The sequence below is a fragment of the Anabrus simplex genome, chromosome 12 (assembly GCF_040414725.1).
Source record: "Anabrus simplex isolate iqAnaSimp1 chromosome 12, ASM4041472v1, whole genome shotgun sequence".
In the NCBI taxonomy this organism is placed as follows: Eukaryota; Metazoa; Arthropoda; class Insecta; order Orthoptera; family Tettigoniidae; genus Anabrus; species Anabrus simplex.
In genome coordinates, this window is record NC_090276.1 from 77699090 (window position 1) to 77715932 (window position 16843).

At 39.6% G+C, this 16843-nt stretch overlaps 1 protein-coding gene across 1 annotated transcript in view; it reads left to right on the plus strand.

Moving 5' to 3' along the window:
• The window catches only part of LOC136884359 (putative inorganic phosphate cotransporter), a 91911-nt gene that overhangs the window by 59690 nt on the left and 15378 nt on the right, over window positions 1–16843 (plus strand). Inside the window, exons 8-9 of the mRNA XM_067156486.2 lie at window positions 3820–3952; window positions 9459–9700. Coding sequence (XP_067012587.2) covers window positions 3820–3952; window positions 9459–9700 — 375 coding nt within the window. The remainder of the gene's footprint in view (window positions 1–3819; window positions 3953–9458; window positions 9701–16843) is intronic.

Genomic DNA, 16843 nt, shown 5'->3' on the forward strand with positions numbered 1-16843 from the left:
GCTCGCATATTCTCAAACTGGATAGCAAAGAAACCAAGCCATGGTGTTAATGGTTTTCACTGAAGACCCCCAAGAACTGGAAGTGCAAGATAAAAACCTGTAATGTCTGGAGGGAGAGGAGGGAGGACACTGAACACTACAAAGCTCAATGAACATAATCATAGTTAAATAATTGAGGTGTAACTTCAGACATCTTGACACAGGCCAGGGCTGTGACATATGTGGATGATAGGAAAGGTGCTACTGATACAGCCGTTGTGCTGTATCATGCCTCACCTCATTAGTTTCTCTGTAACTGCATAACATTCGAGGATCCAACCCCCTTCCAGTCTTAAGAGACAGAACTCCAGTGTTTTAGTGAAAATGGAACACATGTCTATAAAACCTCATCTCGTGATTTATTCTCATGGTCTTTAGCTTCTGACAAGAAGACATTGATCACCTCTTCTGATGTGCTTGCCGTACGAAAGGACTTCTCCACTGAACTCCCCGTTGAGGACTTCATCGAAACTAGCAGGGGCCATACGAGGTCCTACCAGCTGGACCAAGGTTTTACAAACAGGTGTTAATCTTGTAACCCTTTACTTTTGTCCCATCTTGGAACTGTTCATTATGAAATATGTACACTGACTGACAGAGCAAATGCAACACCAAGAAGGAGTGGTTCGAAAGGGATGAAAGTTGGGGAAAAAACAGAGACGGCACGGACGAATAATTGATGTTTATTTTAAACCGATATGCAGGTTACACAATGCGCACGGCATCGACTCAGTAGGATGTAGGACCACCGCGAGCGGCGATGCACGCAGAAACACGTCGAGGTACAGAGTCAATAAGAGTGCAGATGGTGTCCTGAGGGATGGTTCTCCATTCTCTGTCAACCATTTGCCACAGTTGGTCGTCCGTACGAGGCTGGGGCAGAGTTTGCAAACGGCGTCCAATGAGATCCCACACGTATTCGATTGGTGAGAGATCCGGAGAGTACGCTGGCCATGGAAGCATCTGTACACCTCGTAGAGCTTGTTGGGAGATGCGAGCAGTGTGTGGGCGGGCATTATCCTGCTGAAACAGAGCATTGGGCAGCCCCTGAAGGTACGGGAGTGCCACCGGCCGCAGCACATGCTGCACGTAGCGGTGGGCATTTAACGTGCCTTGAATACGCACTAGAGGTGACGTGGAATCATACGCAATAGCGCCCCAAACCATGATGCCGCGTTGTCTAGCGGTAGGGCGCTCCACAGTTACTGCCGGATTTGACCTTTCTCCCCGCCGAAGCCACACTCGTCTGCGGTGACTATCACTGACAGAACAGAAGCGTGACTCATCGGAGAACACGACGTTCCGCCATTCCCTCATCCAAGTCGCTCTAGCCCGGCACCATGCCAGGCGTGCACGTCTATGCTATGGAGTCAATGGTAGTCTTCTGAGCGGACGCCGGGAGTGCAGGCCTCCTTCAACCAATCGACGGGAAATTGTTCTGGTCGATATTGGAACAGCCAGGATGTCTTGCACATGCTGAAGAATGGCGGTTGACGTGGCGTGCGGGGCTGCCACCGCTTGGCAGCGGATGCGCCGATCCTCGCGTGCTGACGTCACTCGGGCTGCGCCTGGACCCCTCGCACGTGCCACATGTCCCTGCGCCAACCATCTTCGCCACAGGCGCTGCACCGTGGACACATCCCTATGGGTATCGGCTGCGATTTGACGAAGCGACCAACCTGCCCTTCTCAGCCCGATCACCATACCCCTCGTAAAGTCGTCTGTCTGCTGGAAATGCCTCCGTTGACGGCGGCCTGGCATTCTTAGCTATACACGTGTCCTGTGGCACACGACAACATGTTCTACAATGACTGTCGGCTGAGAAATCACGGTACGAAGTGGTCATTCGCCAACGCCGTGTCCCATTTATCGTTCGCTACGTGCGCAGCACAGCGGCGAATTTCACATCATGAGCATACCTCAGTGACGTCAGTCTACCCTGCAATTGGCATAAAGTTCTGACCACTCCTTCTTGGTGTTGCATTTGCTCTGTCAGTCAGTGTATTACAAGTCAGATGAAGTAATTACAAATACATTACTTTGCCAGAATGTCATGGCAATGATGTCAATGATTATGTAATCAGTGTGATGTACAAACATTGGCCGATACAGCCTGTAATGACTCTGCTCACCCTGAATGAGGAGGGAGCTAAAAAGGATGCTCTGAAAATAGACATAGTCAGCCGACTGGACATGAGAGTACACTCTATGCAGTTGAAACTCAACTTTACTACATGGAACGTGCAAATGATGTCAAACGGCAATTACAGCTCGGGAAGTGAAAAGATATGCCATTGACATTCCTGTTCTGGAGAGAGTCCGTAGCCTGCTTGTGGTTCTAGAATTGGCATCTACAAGCCTACAATGTTAAACAATCTTCCAGATGTTGCTTAAGGATTTGTGCCGAGTGTTTTGATGTATGGTCTCCAGTGGTTTGTTACCACGTAAGTGGTAGTTGATGTCTCTTGGACCGTGACCATGGACTGGGATATTACAAATAAATTAATCAGGTATCCATTGCTGTAATATCATATGTAAAGGAACGAATAACCTCACAACAGCCCTCAGGCAAAACAAGCACACTTTCAGCATGTGTTCAAGATCTGTTCTGTTACTATATGTACTGTACAACAGCTGTTCAAACTGTTGACGGCTCTGATAACGACACACTGTCCTGGAGTAGCATCCCAGCAGATCGGCTGCAACAATCCTAGCAACCAGGTCCATCAGAGTGTTGGCAGGAGTCTTGCATTGGTTTCACAATAACTAGGGTTCAGATCTTTCATCCATCCATTATCTAAAGGCTAAGCCACATCCCACGGTCTTCAGCAGTCCTTTTCATCGTGACATAGGAAGCAAAACCCAGCTGAGTGATTATGTTCCTGAGGTATGAGAGACATGGTCTTCCTCTCGACTTCTTCCTTAGGACCTTTCCTTCGAAGACATTTTGGAGAAAGGTGTCATATCATAGGACCTGTCCAAGAAATTTAGCTTTCTTTCCTTTGCTCCACTGAATAAATTAAGGTCTGTTTCTCATTAACTTCATTCAAGATTTAGATATTGGTCTTTTTTTCTGTCCAACTTGTCCCTGTCAGTCTTCTCCAGAAGCACATTTCAGCAGCTGCTAGTGTTGATTGTGCTTGTTTTCCCAAAGTCCAGGTCTCACAACCATAAGTTAGCACACTCCAAAGAAAGGTTTTAACAAATTTCTTCCTGGTTTCAGTTCCTATGTGCTTATTTAACAATAGATTTTTCTTGTTTTGAAACACTTGCTTTGCCATAGCAATTCTTCTTTTGACTTCTGTTAGCCACTGATTATCATTGGTAATAACACTACCCAGATAACAAAATTCTTTAACCTGATCTATTTTTCGACAGCCTAATTTAATGTTTGTTTTCAATCCCAGTCCATGGTCACAGTCCAAGAGACCTAAAAATTGTCCAAAAATGCTCTTAAAAAGCTACATAGGACCAAAAACATGGAAAATATGTATTTCCAACGAATGAAGGAGCAGTCACCAGTGAGTACCATGCACGTACGCAGTAATGTGCCACTAGAGACCATGGATTCCTTATATAAAACACTTGGCAAAAATCACTGAAGCACCTCTGAAAGTTTGTCAGTAGAGTTCAAATCCATCCTGAATTTGATGGTGAGCAGTTGCTGACACAGCAGTCTGAAGCTTGTAACTGCAGGCAAAAGGAACTATGAATGAACATCATTGTCTTTTTATCCTTTCTGAAGTTAAAAACTTAACAACTCTGTTGCTGATGTTGCAGAATGCAGCTCTGTCAGCAGTCCCATACATTGTGGGTGGTATAGCCAGTGTCATCAGTAGCCTTTCACTGGACTGGATTATAACGCGGAAGTTTGTGACTCCTCTCACCGGCTTCAAGATCTTCAATGGAATCAGTGAGTACAATTACTAACTCTCCTATCAGTTTTGTGTGGTTAATACTCATATTCCTCGTCACTTATTTCATAATAACTACGGTTTGGATCTTTAGGACCTAAAAATTGTCCAAAAATGCTCTTAAAAATAGCTAAATAGAACCCAAACAATGGAAAATATGTACTTCCAATGAATGAGTTTTGCCACTGGTTCTTTTATCATCATCAATGTTCCATTCCAGTCGCCCGGCTGTAGTTTAGTTCTATATATTCAAGATATAATTCACTATGGAATATTACTGCACTCCTTCAAATAATTTCGTTACCAATTAGTAACCGGTCTTGAGGTATTCTCAACAGATGACCATAGAAAGATATTCTCTTCTTTCTTATGAAATCTGTTATAGGTTCTATTTCCTGATATACTGCTGCATACGTGCATTTCATCCTACAAAGGTAGCTTTTGTGCGGAATGCATGTCATATTTGCAACTAGAACTTATCCATTAACTCATGATACTCACTGGTGATTGCACAGAGAAATTCTGCTTCTTCTCCTCCTCCTCCTCCTCCTCCTCTGCTAAGCATGTACTGGTAGACAGGTCCAATAACAAAACTTTGAAAAAAAGAAAGGGCCAAAAATGTGTGTTGTACTCATTCCAGGCCAGTCCAGTTCTTCCAAAAAAAAACATGGGTTTTCCTTGGGCCGCAAGGTAAACAAGTGTTCCACTAGTTACAATTCTCACCTGTGACGAGGATGTTACTGCGGGAATGTTGAGAATGGAATGCTGCAAAAAGCACATCCGTAGCAGTAATACTCAATTCAGTTTATCTGCTTCATCAACTTTGAACAAAGCTCTGGATCTCAATAGCCTGCCACTTCACTGATCTCCGCTCTAATCGTATGGCTTTTAGTGTTGGAAAAGTACCTGGTGCAGACCTTCTGCATTTGGATGTGGTAGGGAGAGTGTCAGCACATAGATTACTCCTGCGAATAAACATCCCCATCCAATGCCCTCTCTCCATAGGAACACTACAGAGAGGTTTAGTACTGAATCCAGGCTTTTGTCACACAATCTAGTGATAATAAATTGTAGAACACCAACTTCTCGTACCCCGCTGGTGAGGTGTTAGACCAGATAGAGCAGGTGGTGGCCAAGAGTAGGCTATTCTATGATCTGCCTTCGTATAATCTACTTGGTTACCAACACTTGAACACAAATTGCATATTGCATAGGAGCAGACAGTATGGCACATCAGCTTCATTGTGTTGCTGTCTTGAAGGGCTGGTACCATCATAATTATCATATATTTTACTAAGAATATGTAAAATGATTTAAATTCTGAAGGTCAAAATAGGACATCTGTTCTCAAAACCATGCTACCATGGCAACAACTTCAGTCACTTTCTAAAATATTGTATTGAATCAAAGGAGCCTCCATAGCTCAGGCAGCAGCTCGTCGGCCTCTCACTGCTGGATTCCTTGGTTCAAATCCCCGTCACTCCATGTGAGATTTGTGCTGGACAAAGCGGAGGTGAGACGGGTTTTTCTCCGGGTACTCCGGTTTTCCCTGTTATATTTCATTCCAGCAACACTCGACTATCATTTCATTTCATCTGTCATTCATTAATCATTGCCCCAGAGGAGTGCGACAGGCTTCGGCAGCCGGCACAGTTCTTATCTTCGCTCCTAGATGGGGGCTTCATTCATTCAATTCCTGACTTGGTCGAATGAGTGGAAACAGGCTGTGAATTTCTATTTTCATTCAAATTACAAACTACTAAAGGTTTCAATTAGTTATAATTAGAGACATCTGTTTTACAAAGAGCAATATCATGAAATTTTTGCAAAATTTTACAAATTTGGTTGCAAGATTATTTATCTTTAACCAAAACTGCAAACTAATCGATAAAATTATGTGTAATCACTCTTCGGTCCAAGAAGCATAATGAAAAATTGATTTAAAAAATGCTGCAGTCTCTCATCTAATAAAGCAAATCCATCGTACGAGAACACCAGAATATCATGTTGATGTGATTACTCTGAAATGAGAATACAGTATACAGGCAGTAATGTTGACTAGGTCCTACTTGTTAAACTGGCAGGATAAACATTTTCAAAATATCCATGTGTTTTCAGCTGGTTTGTTGTACATAAGTGAAAATAAAGTATATTTTGCAAATATGCTATCAATCATCTTTTGGTTTAGCTTGTATTGCTGAAAACAGAACTTATAAAAAAATTTATTGACAAAATGAAATAAATACAGTTAAAAAATACCTAAATAACTTTTTTTTTAAATGATGAAATTAGGCAAAACATTTTCACCAAACATAGGTGCCTCTAGTTATGGCTTACAAAACTAAGATTAAGTCAACATTTTAGTCACTTTTCTGCAGTATTCACATGATTTCCAGTTTAATAACATTCAATTAATCACTTAAGAGTTCACTCAAATCAATATTATTTTTCTCAGTAGGCAGAAAATCTATTAAAATTAAAAATTGCTATAATGAAGTAGAAATGTTCTCTACCTTGTAAATCATAACTCAAAAAGTAATCAAGATACAGTAAAACCTCGATAATTCGAAATAGGTTAATTCAAAATCCCGCCTAATTCGAAGAAGCTCTCGTTCCCGGAAACATGAGATACAGTTTTGCATGTTATTTCAATTGTTTAATTCGAAATACGGATAATTCGTAATTCGAAGTACAATGTCGGCCCCATTACCGAAATTCAGACTTTTAATTTGAAACTGCCTTTACATTTTAAAACAATAGTATGTTACAGAGTAATTTCAACTCGAAATGTATCCGCTCCGCATCATAATAGAACGCGCGTTCCGGAACGTGGAGGGGTAGCTTTCCGCACTTATAAAAAAGTAAATGCCACGTAAGGAAATACCCCAGAAAGTAAATATCGCCGCCCGATGCTCTTCTTTTCTCTTTTTTGTAATGGCTGATCACTGCTGCCAACCTGCCTGGTTACATATTAAAATCATCAGACATAACCATAACAAACTAACCTCAATGTAAACACCGACAATGAATGTTTCCCTACCCTAGTAAATGATAAAAGATAAGATGAAATAAATCAAGATAATTATGAATATCTCCTCAATGAGGAATTAAGGAAATAAACACACTTTCTCACTTAAATTATCTGTCTTTATTTTGATATACAGTAGGCGTACTATAACCATATTCTTGAAAAGAGGGGCGTGTTAAACGATGCAATTTATTTAATAAGACTTTGCAGTGTGATTTTCGAAAGTTCCAGACATCCAATGACTTCCCTTTCTTTTGCGCGAATATTTCCTTCTCTCTTCAATACCGGTAACCAGTAAGGAGAGAGATTATTGGGCATATTTTCAGCCTGCAGGCTGGTTATATCTTCAAGCTTATCAGGAAACATATAGGAATACTAATGTGCCAAGCTCCGTGAACGGAATTTAGGTCAGCTTTCAAGTTCACTGCGGATTTGAAAATAATAATGTTATAAGTTCTACTGCCAAAATTTCGTCCCGCAAGAGTTATTTCATGTACCGGTAGATCTAGACATGTGACTGACGTATTTGAGCACTTTCATCATTTCACACAAACTATGTTATTAAATGCATTATCCGAACATGCCACAATCCTACTTACCTGGTATTAGCCAAATAGATTTACAATCCCACAGAAAAAGAAAATATGCTTTAAATATTCTCGCAAATGTATCACTAGTGACTTTAACGGCGATGCGGTGGCAACACGCACTTCACGCTAGAGCAGTGATTGAACGTTGCCAACGTGCCAGATTAACGGTAAATGTACGACGTCGTATCGGCAAGTAGGGTCCCTAAACTGTATGGTTACCGACACTGAAAAAGACCCAACAGCAAGAAAAGTAACCATAAATCAATATCTTAATATTACAGGGGAGAAAGGGTAAGGTTGCACCCTTAGGGTACGTCCTTACACGGAGAGGACTCACTTCGGTGGGTCTACAGTGCGCTTCATGATTGCTAAGTTGAATGAAACCGGAATTATTTTGTGTTCAATCTTTTAAGGAACGCCGTAATATCACGCAACATACAGTGTGCGGGAAAACAGAATCCGCGAACACTGGCCATGCCGACAGTTGACGAAAAAACGCGGCAAATATAATAAATTCGAAGGCACCGAACAAAATTGACATTGCCGGTGAAACTGCATTGTTTTATTTTAATGCGAGCCCAAACGGTCTAATGGTTTTAAAGGAGAAATTGCCAGCCGGGAAATCGTAGTGTGAGGGATGGGGGTCATAGTAGTGCGTTGCAATGCACATGGAAGCGAGATACTTTATCCCCTCGTCATAGGAAACTTCGATAAGCCACAATGTTTTAAGAGCGTCGGGCACTTTCCATGCCAGTACAAAGCATGTATAATAAAAATGCAAAAAGTAAAGAAAACCAAAAAATAATGCATTTGCACAGGGGAACCGGCATAATTTATCCTCGTCTTTGGATTGTGCGATTTTTTTTCTTTCGTTGCGTGAGGTTATGTTTGTCAGTGATTTATCCAAGTGCATTATTTGAACATTGTAAATGCACCTTGTTGGATAGATTTCGGAAATAGTTTTTACCATGGCATTAGAAAGGTTTAAACTGTGAATCGAGGTGATTGCATGTATTAATGGGTCTTAGAATACTTCGTGACGCGGCAAGTGTTTACATTTCTGAAGTACGAGAGAAGTGCCACGGCGGGAAATCGTACAAGGATAGAGTCATAGGAAAGTTCGATTTTAAGGGCATCGGGTACTTTCTGTGTAAATACAAGGCATCTAAAATGCATACAGTATAGTAATCCAATCAATAAAGCACTTGCACATGGAAGCGTGCATAGATTTCTCCTCGTCTTCGAATCGTACTTTTTTTCTTTCTTTCGTTGCGTGAGGTTTGCCAGTGAGATATCCGAGTGTATTATTTGAATACTGTAAATGCACCTTCTTGGATACATTTTGGAAATAGTTCTTTTTTCATGGCATTTGAAAGGTATAAACTGTGAATCAAGGTTAAATGCATGCAGTAACGGGCCTTAGAATATTTTATAACGCGGCAAAGGTTGGTACTTCTGAATTGCGGATTGGCGGTTAATTCGAAATCACGTAATTCGAAGTCCGATTTTTGAGTCCCAACGACTTCGAATTAACGAGGTTTTACTGTATCTGGAAAAAATGTAATATAACTGAAATAAAGTAAAAAGTTGGAGCTTAATAAAACAATTCATTTCTTCTCACTTCTCAATGAGTTTACTTATATAAAAGGTCATTAGACTTCACATTACCATCTGCTATCAAACTATTGTAAAATAATATACCTAGGTATATTTTTTATTCGTAAAAGTGTTTGGAAAATGGATAGAACGGGCAAGACAACATAAATTAAGGGCATGATGTTTGGTCAGCCTACTTCTAAGTCACACACATCCTTCAACCTTTAAGGACATCAGGAGATCCTGACAAAACTTTACTGTATTTCATCAATACATATTTCTCTATTCCAGCTGGACTTGGAGCTGCCTTGACCTTAGTGCTCATTCCCCGTGCAGGATGCAGCACTATCTGGATCAACTTGCTTCTAGCACTCAACGGGCTCAGCCTGGGGGCACAGTATGCGGGTAATGGCATGAACCTGCTCGTGTTGGCCCCCAACTTCGCCGGCACTCTGTACGGTATCTCCAACACGATGGCCAATGCCGCTGGGATACTCGCACCGTATGCTGTGGGCTTTCTCACCAACGGCAGGGTCAGTAAATCAGCCACTATGTCTCCTTGACTGTTTGCGTGATGAACTTAAAATGTCCACATGTTTATTTGGGACTGTTTAATAAATCATGTTGTTATTACTAATTACAATAGTAGCAGTGCCTGCAGCTCTGCCCCCAATGCAGTCAGAATTAGGAATCAGACATGAACACTCTTGGTAACGATAGTGAACTTCACCTCTATCACATTTTATCTCTTTTCTCAGCTCAGACAGGGAACACTACTTCTGCTTTAGGCATTGTATTCTCTTTTAACAGTCCCAAACGTACATTTCCTTTCCTCCGCTCCACATTTTCTATCATTGCCCTGCGTTTCAGCCAAAGAAAGTTCCTATGAATAATGATTTTCACCTTACTCTGCCCAGCTGTACTCCATGTGATGAGCTCAAAATGTTCCTTTAGCATTTTCTGCTAACTGTTCACAAAGTGCATAATACGGCCTTTTGTGGAGGGAATGTAATTTTAAATAGTCCATGGATACTCTTTTTTTGGATAAGTAGTTTACTTCCTTTACTGTTCGTTCCAAAGATGCCAGCCACATTAGTAATAGCAAGTAGGACCTCTGTTTGCTCCTATTATAGCATTTAATCTTCACTGAAGGCTTTATACCAAGTTCTGATACACTGAATGTGGGATTTGTTTTCATTCTTCCTGAAGCATGGTGAACAGTTGTTGGGCAAATTGATCTGGCATGCAACAGACGCTCTAGTTCATCCCAATAGTGTTCGATGGGGTTCATGTCAGTCCAACACTTCTATCTGATTTTCTTTGAACCATGATGCAATGGTCCTTGTCTTGTAGACAGGAGCACTGTCATGCTGATAGAGAAAAGATCTCATTCGAAACTGTTGCCACACTGTATGAAGCATGCTATTCTCTAAAATGTTCTGACAAATGCCTGCGGTTTCATTGTGCCATCGACCGGAACTAATGGTTCAAGCCCAAACCAGGAAAAAACAGCTCCAAACCATCAAAGCACCTCCACCAAATTTCACTGTCGTCACAACACATTTAGGTAAATACCGCTCGCCAGGCATCAGCACATTCTTTACACACCCATCTGAGTGCTACAGCATATACCATGACTCATCACTCCATAAAACCTTCAACCAATGACGGTATTGTTTGCTCTGTGTCGGTGCGACGTAAAGCAAAAAAAAAAGTATTGTTTGCACCACTCTAAGGTATCAGTTAATTTCTTAGGCCTACCAGAGCAATGACTGGGTTCAGTGCCTGCCTGATGTCTCTACTTTTCAATAACATCGCACATGAAACTCCCACTCAATTCTCTACGCTGACTCATTCCGACAGAAAGCACATATGATGATATTGCACAGCTGGACTTCAGTGGGGTGTCTGGAGACTTTTGGCTACATAGTGTATTTACTATTTAGGTTTTTAGCGGACAATGCATGTTCCAAAACACTGGAAAACTGTTAGAATTACCCTCAGATAAGCTAGTGGTTCCCAAGGTTACGCTCCTACATACAAACAAACTTGATTTCTTTATAATATTACCTAGTATAGATCAATTGCAGGTAACACCAATACACTCCTTCAATCTCCATCCCATAGCACTTGGCGCATACAGTCAGTTTACCATAGTGCACACATTCCTGTAGATGTAGAGCAGATAACCACACAAATAATTCTACTCCGGAGGAGCTTAACATCTAAAAACAAATGATTCTCCAGTTTTTTGACCACAGAGTCCAACATGGAGAGGAGAGGGTGTGGATGTGCTCTGACACAATAGAGCAATCGACTGAGACATCCTTCGCAACGATTTTGCATCTGGCTCAGAACCAGAAATGATGAGTGGTCTCTGCAGAATCACAATCTTCAGTTCTGAGGAAATGATTAGTGAGAACAGATAAAATCTGTTTTATATTTTCTAACGTCAATGATCTTGTAAGGTTCTGTGGCATATGCATTTTCTCCAGATATTCCATAACACAAGAACACACAGGCAAGTTTCTGCTCCAATCTACTGCCTTGTCCAAATATCTTCTAACTTGAAAGTGGACCATCATCATCCAGCTCCAGCCAGTCTCGCTATCAACCACTAGTCCTTGTTCTTCTTCGCTCTTCTACATCCAAACTATTCTGTTCATTCTGTCGGAAAACTTTTCTACTCAGATTTCCTTCCTGACATCCTCATTCCTTCATCTGTCTTTCCTACCATACTTTATCTCAGAAGTCTGTCAGGGTCCAGGCCTCTCAGTACGCTTCACCGAAAGTGATGATAGAAGAGGCCTGAACATCAGTACCCAAATGTATTCTCCAAGGATGCTAGTAGAGTAAGTGAAACTGAATCAAGGTGCAGTGAGTTTGCAGTTGTCATCAATGTAAATATCCAACTATCCCCAAATGATGAAAATGCCCTATAAAAGCTTTATCATGGACCGTAATGAAGTCTTGAGTTTCTACACGGCAGTTTGGACAGTGAAATAGATGCTCAAGATCTGGAATTGCTCCACAGTTGTTCCTTCTGTTGGCCATTTCCAATCTGATAGTGCAGACACATCCTGCCAGTATTGATTCTTAAGAACACTTGCTGTGGCTAGACCTGTGCGACCGACCGACCACTACTGATCTGCATTTAGGGCAGTTGCCCAGGTGGCAGATTTCCTATCTGTTGTTTTCCTAGCCTTTTCTTAAAAAATTGCAATGAAATTGGAAATTTATTGAACATCTCCCTTGGTAAGTTATTTCAGTCCCTAACTCCCTTCCTATAAATTAGTATTTGCACCAATTTGTCCTCTTGAATTCCAACTTTATCTTCATCTTCATCTTTATCTTGTAAAGACACCAGTCAAACTTATTCATCTACTAATGTCATTCCACACCATCTCTCCGCTGACAGCTTGGAACATACCACTTAGTTTTAAAATGTTACAAAAGTTTATTGAGATCAACCCATTCAATACAGTCGGGTTCTTAAAAGTTAAGATTTACATTTTGTTAGACTAATTTGACGGGACATGTTTCACCCATTGTATGGGCATCATCAGCCGTACTCTCGTGCTTAAAAGATAAAGATCAGGATCCTGATTACTTTGGTCAAAATGTTACATAGAGAAATGTGAGTATTATCAAAATATGTGAAATTGTTGCGAGTTCTTAAATGACAATTTACACAATTAAAACTTGTTTTAAAATGTCTGCGAGAAAAACTAATAATATTGGTGCAATTTTACACTGATAATTTAAAAACATTTTATAAAAATAGTCAACTAGGCTTAAGTTGAGATCTTAGGTTACAGTATCAAAGTAAGAGTGGAATCTAGTTAAAGGCAACCTAATTTGAAGTTGTAGAAAAGGTTAAAATGAACCTTAAGTAGTTTAATTATTTAACATGACATTGAGACATTCTTGTGGGAAGCTCGTAGTGTTAACATATAATATGACGCTGTGTGTGTGATAGAGTTGTTGGAACCATTAAACTCGTATTTTGTGAAGTGAGTCCACAGTCTTCTTATTTTTGTTGAAGAAGTAATGAAAGGTTCACAACTGAGTGTTGCCGTGTAAGTCTCTGCTAGCTAAAGTGATTATTTTCTCTTGTACTGATAGTCAAATGGGAAAGTTCTTGCTTGTTGTTGGCTGTAGCTTATGTATAGAAATAATTGAGGGAATTTTTGTGAAAATCTGTAAGGAAAAGAGAGTAGAAAGATTTAAAGTTTAGAGGAAAGACGGCAGTGTTTGATAGAAATGTTATCTATTCATTCACTTACCCTCTCGATTTTTGTGGTGTGAACTGGTTGCCTTTGTGGTGTCAGAACGAGTGACATTTGCATTTCTTGTATTGTATCTGTGTGGAATTGAGGGAGGGGGCGGGGGGGTGATGGAGGACAGGAGATAGGCGGAGCGTTAAGCTTACGCACTGTTGGCTGTGGAAGATTAGTAGGGGCGGGCACGGAGGGAGTTACCTTTAGGGGGAAGGTGGGAAATTTTTTTGAGATTAGTTTAAGATTCTTAAGAATTTTGTTTAGATTTAAATTTAAAGATTGTAATAAATTGGGTAAAATTTTGTATAAGGGATTTTTTACTTCAACTGGATAATTGAGATTTAAGTTTTTGTTGTAGTATTGATCTAGATATATGTAAATATTTTCTAAGTCATTCATTAATTTCCCTTTGCCCACTATTTTAATGATTATAAGGTCTTGTTTGATAGTTGTAAAATGATGACCTGTATCTTTCATATGAGAACTCATGGCTGAGTACTTGTTGTGTCTATTGGCATTATAGTGCTCCTGATATCTAGTAAAGAAGCTACGGCCTGTTTGCCCAATGTACGGGATTTCACATTGCGTGCATGTATATATGCCTGAACTTGAGTAGATGCTACTGTTTGAGTTGAGTATGTTGTGATTGAAAAACAGGTTACGGTTGGGGTTTGTTGTCTTAAAGGCAATGTTGATATTTTGTTTTCTTAGGGGGTTTGTTACTTGGTAAATGCCTGGATTATTGTAGGTGAAAGTGGCAAACTTAGATTTTTTGGGTTTTTCTGGGACAAGGTTTGTTGCTAGTTTGTATTTGAACTTGTTAATTATTCGGTTAACTATTTCTGTTTTGAACCTGTTGAATTTTGCTTAATTCTTAATATAATTGATTTCTGTTTTTAGGTTCTTAGGTGATAAAGGGATTTTTAGGGCTCTGTAAATTAAACTGTTGAAAGTGGCTTGTTTGTGGGAGTTAGGGTGTAATGATGAATTTTTAACTGTTAGTGGGGTGTGGGTAGGTTTTCTGAAAATTTGGAAATCAAATGTGTTCTTATCGCATGTTACAGTAATGTCTAAAAAGTTGATGGATCCTTTGACCTCGTCCTCCTTGGTGAACTTAATGTTTTCTATCCCCCACCACTATAACATGCAGTTACCTACACATGCCAGATGCCACCCACCCTCATCGGAGGGTCTGCCTTACAAGGGCTGCACTCGGCTAGAAATAGTCACACAAAATTCTTCTTATTATTAACTTAATGTTTTGATCGAGGGTGTTTCCATGTATATGTCAGCCGAGATGCCTGACAAAGGTCTTGGTGATAAATTTTGCCGTTGAAAGTGAAATAATTGTTCTTTAATACAAAGTTCAGAATCTTGATAAATTCATCTATTTCCAGAGTGCTAAGATTAATATGTCTGGAAAGGTTGTCCTTAATAATTCTTACTGTTTCTTTTGTCGGCACGTTAGAATACATGTTTGTAATATCATAGGAGCACATAATGTGGTTAGGAAGTAGGGTCAATTTCTTTAAAATATCACAAAAATCAACTGAGTTCTTTAAAGGGGATTTGTTGTTAAAACTATAGTGTCTTTTGAGAAAATGGTGAATGTATTTTGAAGTCTTATAAGCCAAGCTATTTCTGCAATTAATTATGGGATGCATGGGTGTGTCTTTCTTGTGTAGCTTAGGTAAAGCTCTCACTGTGGGGATGTTAGGGTTCGTATTGAATAGCTTTCGCTGCTCTTGTTCATTGGGTAAAAAAAGTTGAATTCTTTATTAGTGTTTTCAAATTTCATTGAATTCTAGTAGTAGGGTCTTTATTAACTATTTAAAACGTCCCATGTGTGAAAAAGCTTTCTGTTTTTGTGATATATATCGATCCTGTCTAATAATATGGTGGTCCCTCCTTTGTCTGCTTTAGTTACTATGATGTTGTTGACATTAATTTTGGTTTTTAAACTTTTAATTAGATTTGCGTGATTGGAATCAGAAGTTTTAGTTAATTCCTTGGTCACAGTTGGTAATTTCCTTTTTATTTCGTATGTGGTATCGTTCTGTAATTATAAAGGTAGTTTGGAAATATTGGACTCAATCTCTGCTATAGTGTTGATCACATAATTTTCTTTTCGTTTGCTTGGCCAATTATGTTTTAAGCCTTTGCTTAACAGGTCAATTTCTTTTTCTGAGAAGTTTGTATTTGTTGTGCTGACTACGGCTGGTGAGTTGTTAAAAGGTGAGATGCTTTTTATTTTTTCTACGTTCTTTTTGGGTAATTGCAGTTGAGTTTCTTTTAAGTAAGCAAGCTTATTGTCCAAAGTCGTTTGTTTCCTACTTAGGGTATCATTTAATTTGTAATCTACATGTAACTGAAACGAACTCCATTCTATTGGGGATACATGTTGATATACTGATAAGTGTATCTTGTATAACTATAAATTTAAAAGCGACTTTTTTCTATAGAATGTTTTGATTTTGTCCTTAAGCCAGATTTCATTGGTTCTATTTTGAGTTTTGGTTAAATTAGATGTAGATAAGCCTTATCTCTGAACATGTCTCAAAAATCTAGGGACCAACTTTAGTCTTAGACATTTTTTAAAATAAGCTATATCTTTACCTATTTTACAGATCCTTACCTTTAGGTTGAGGTATTTGTTTAAGTTATAATGAGCCTGGTTGGCTTTGACATTACATGTTATAAATTTCATGATTGGTCCGTATTCAAATGTACATTAGTTTTAAAATGTTACAAAAGTTTATTGAGATCAACCTATTCAATACAGTTGGGTTCTTAAAAGTTAAGATTTATATCTTGTTGCATTAATTTGACGGGACATGTTTCGCTCATTGTATGAGCATCATCAGCCATACTCTCATGCTTAAAAGATACAGATCAGGATCTTGATTGCTTTGGTCAAAATGTTACCATTGCCCCTAATGTCCATCTCACAACATTATCAAGGTCATTTTGCAGTTGCTCACAATCTTGTAACATTTATTACTCTGTACAGAATAACCTCAAGTCTCTTAATACTGTTGAAAAGAGTGGCGATCAACAATATTCTGTAAGAAACAAGTGAATTAGGTGGACTTAGGACATCTTATTCATAAGTGGGAAGTAATGAGAATGATGGCTGGTACAAGCATCAATGGCAGGAGGTTACTCGATATGAGGAGATAAAGCCTTAGTTAGGAATGAACACGATGAAGCTGTGCGTATGAACCAACTTTGGTGGTGGGGTTGTGAGAGGCGAATTTAAATTATTTATTTATTTAACGTATGGCATTACACATGAAATAAAATGTTGAAAGTATAGGGTAATAAAAACAAACTACTGTATTAGAATTTAAATGTGGATTGCTCAGTCCACTGAAGTGCAGATGGAGGAGCCAACAA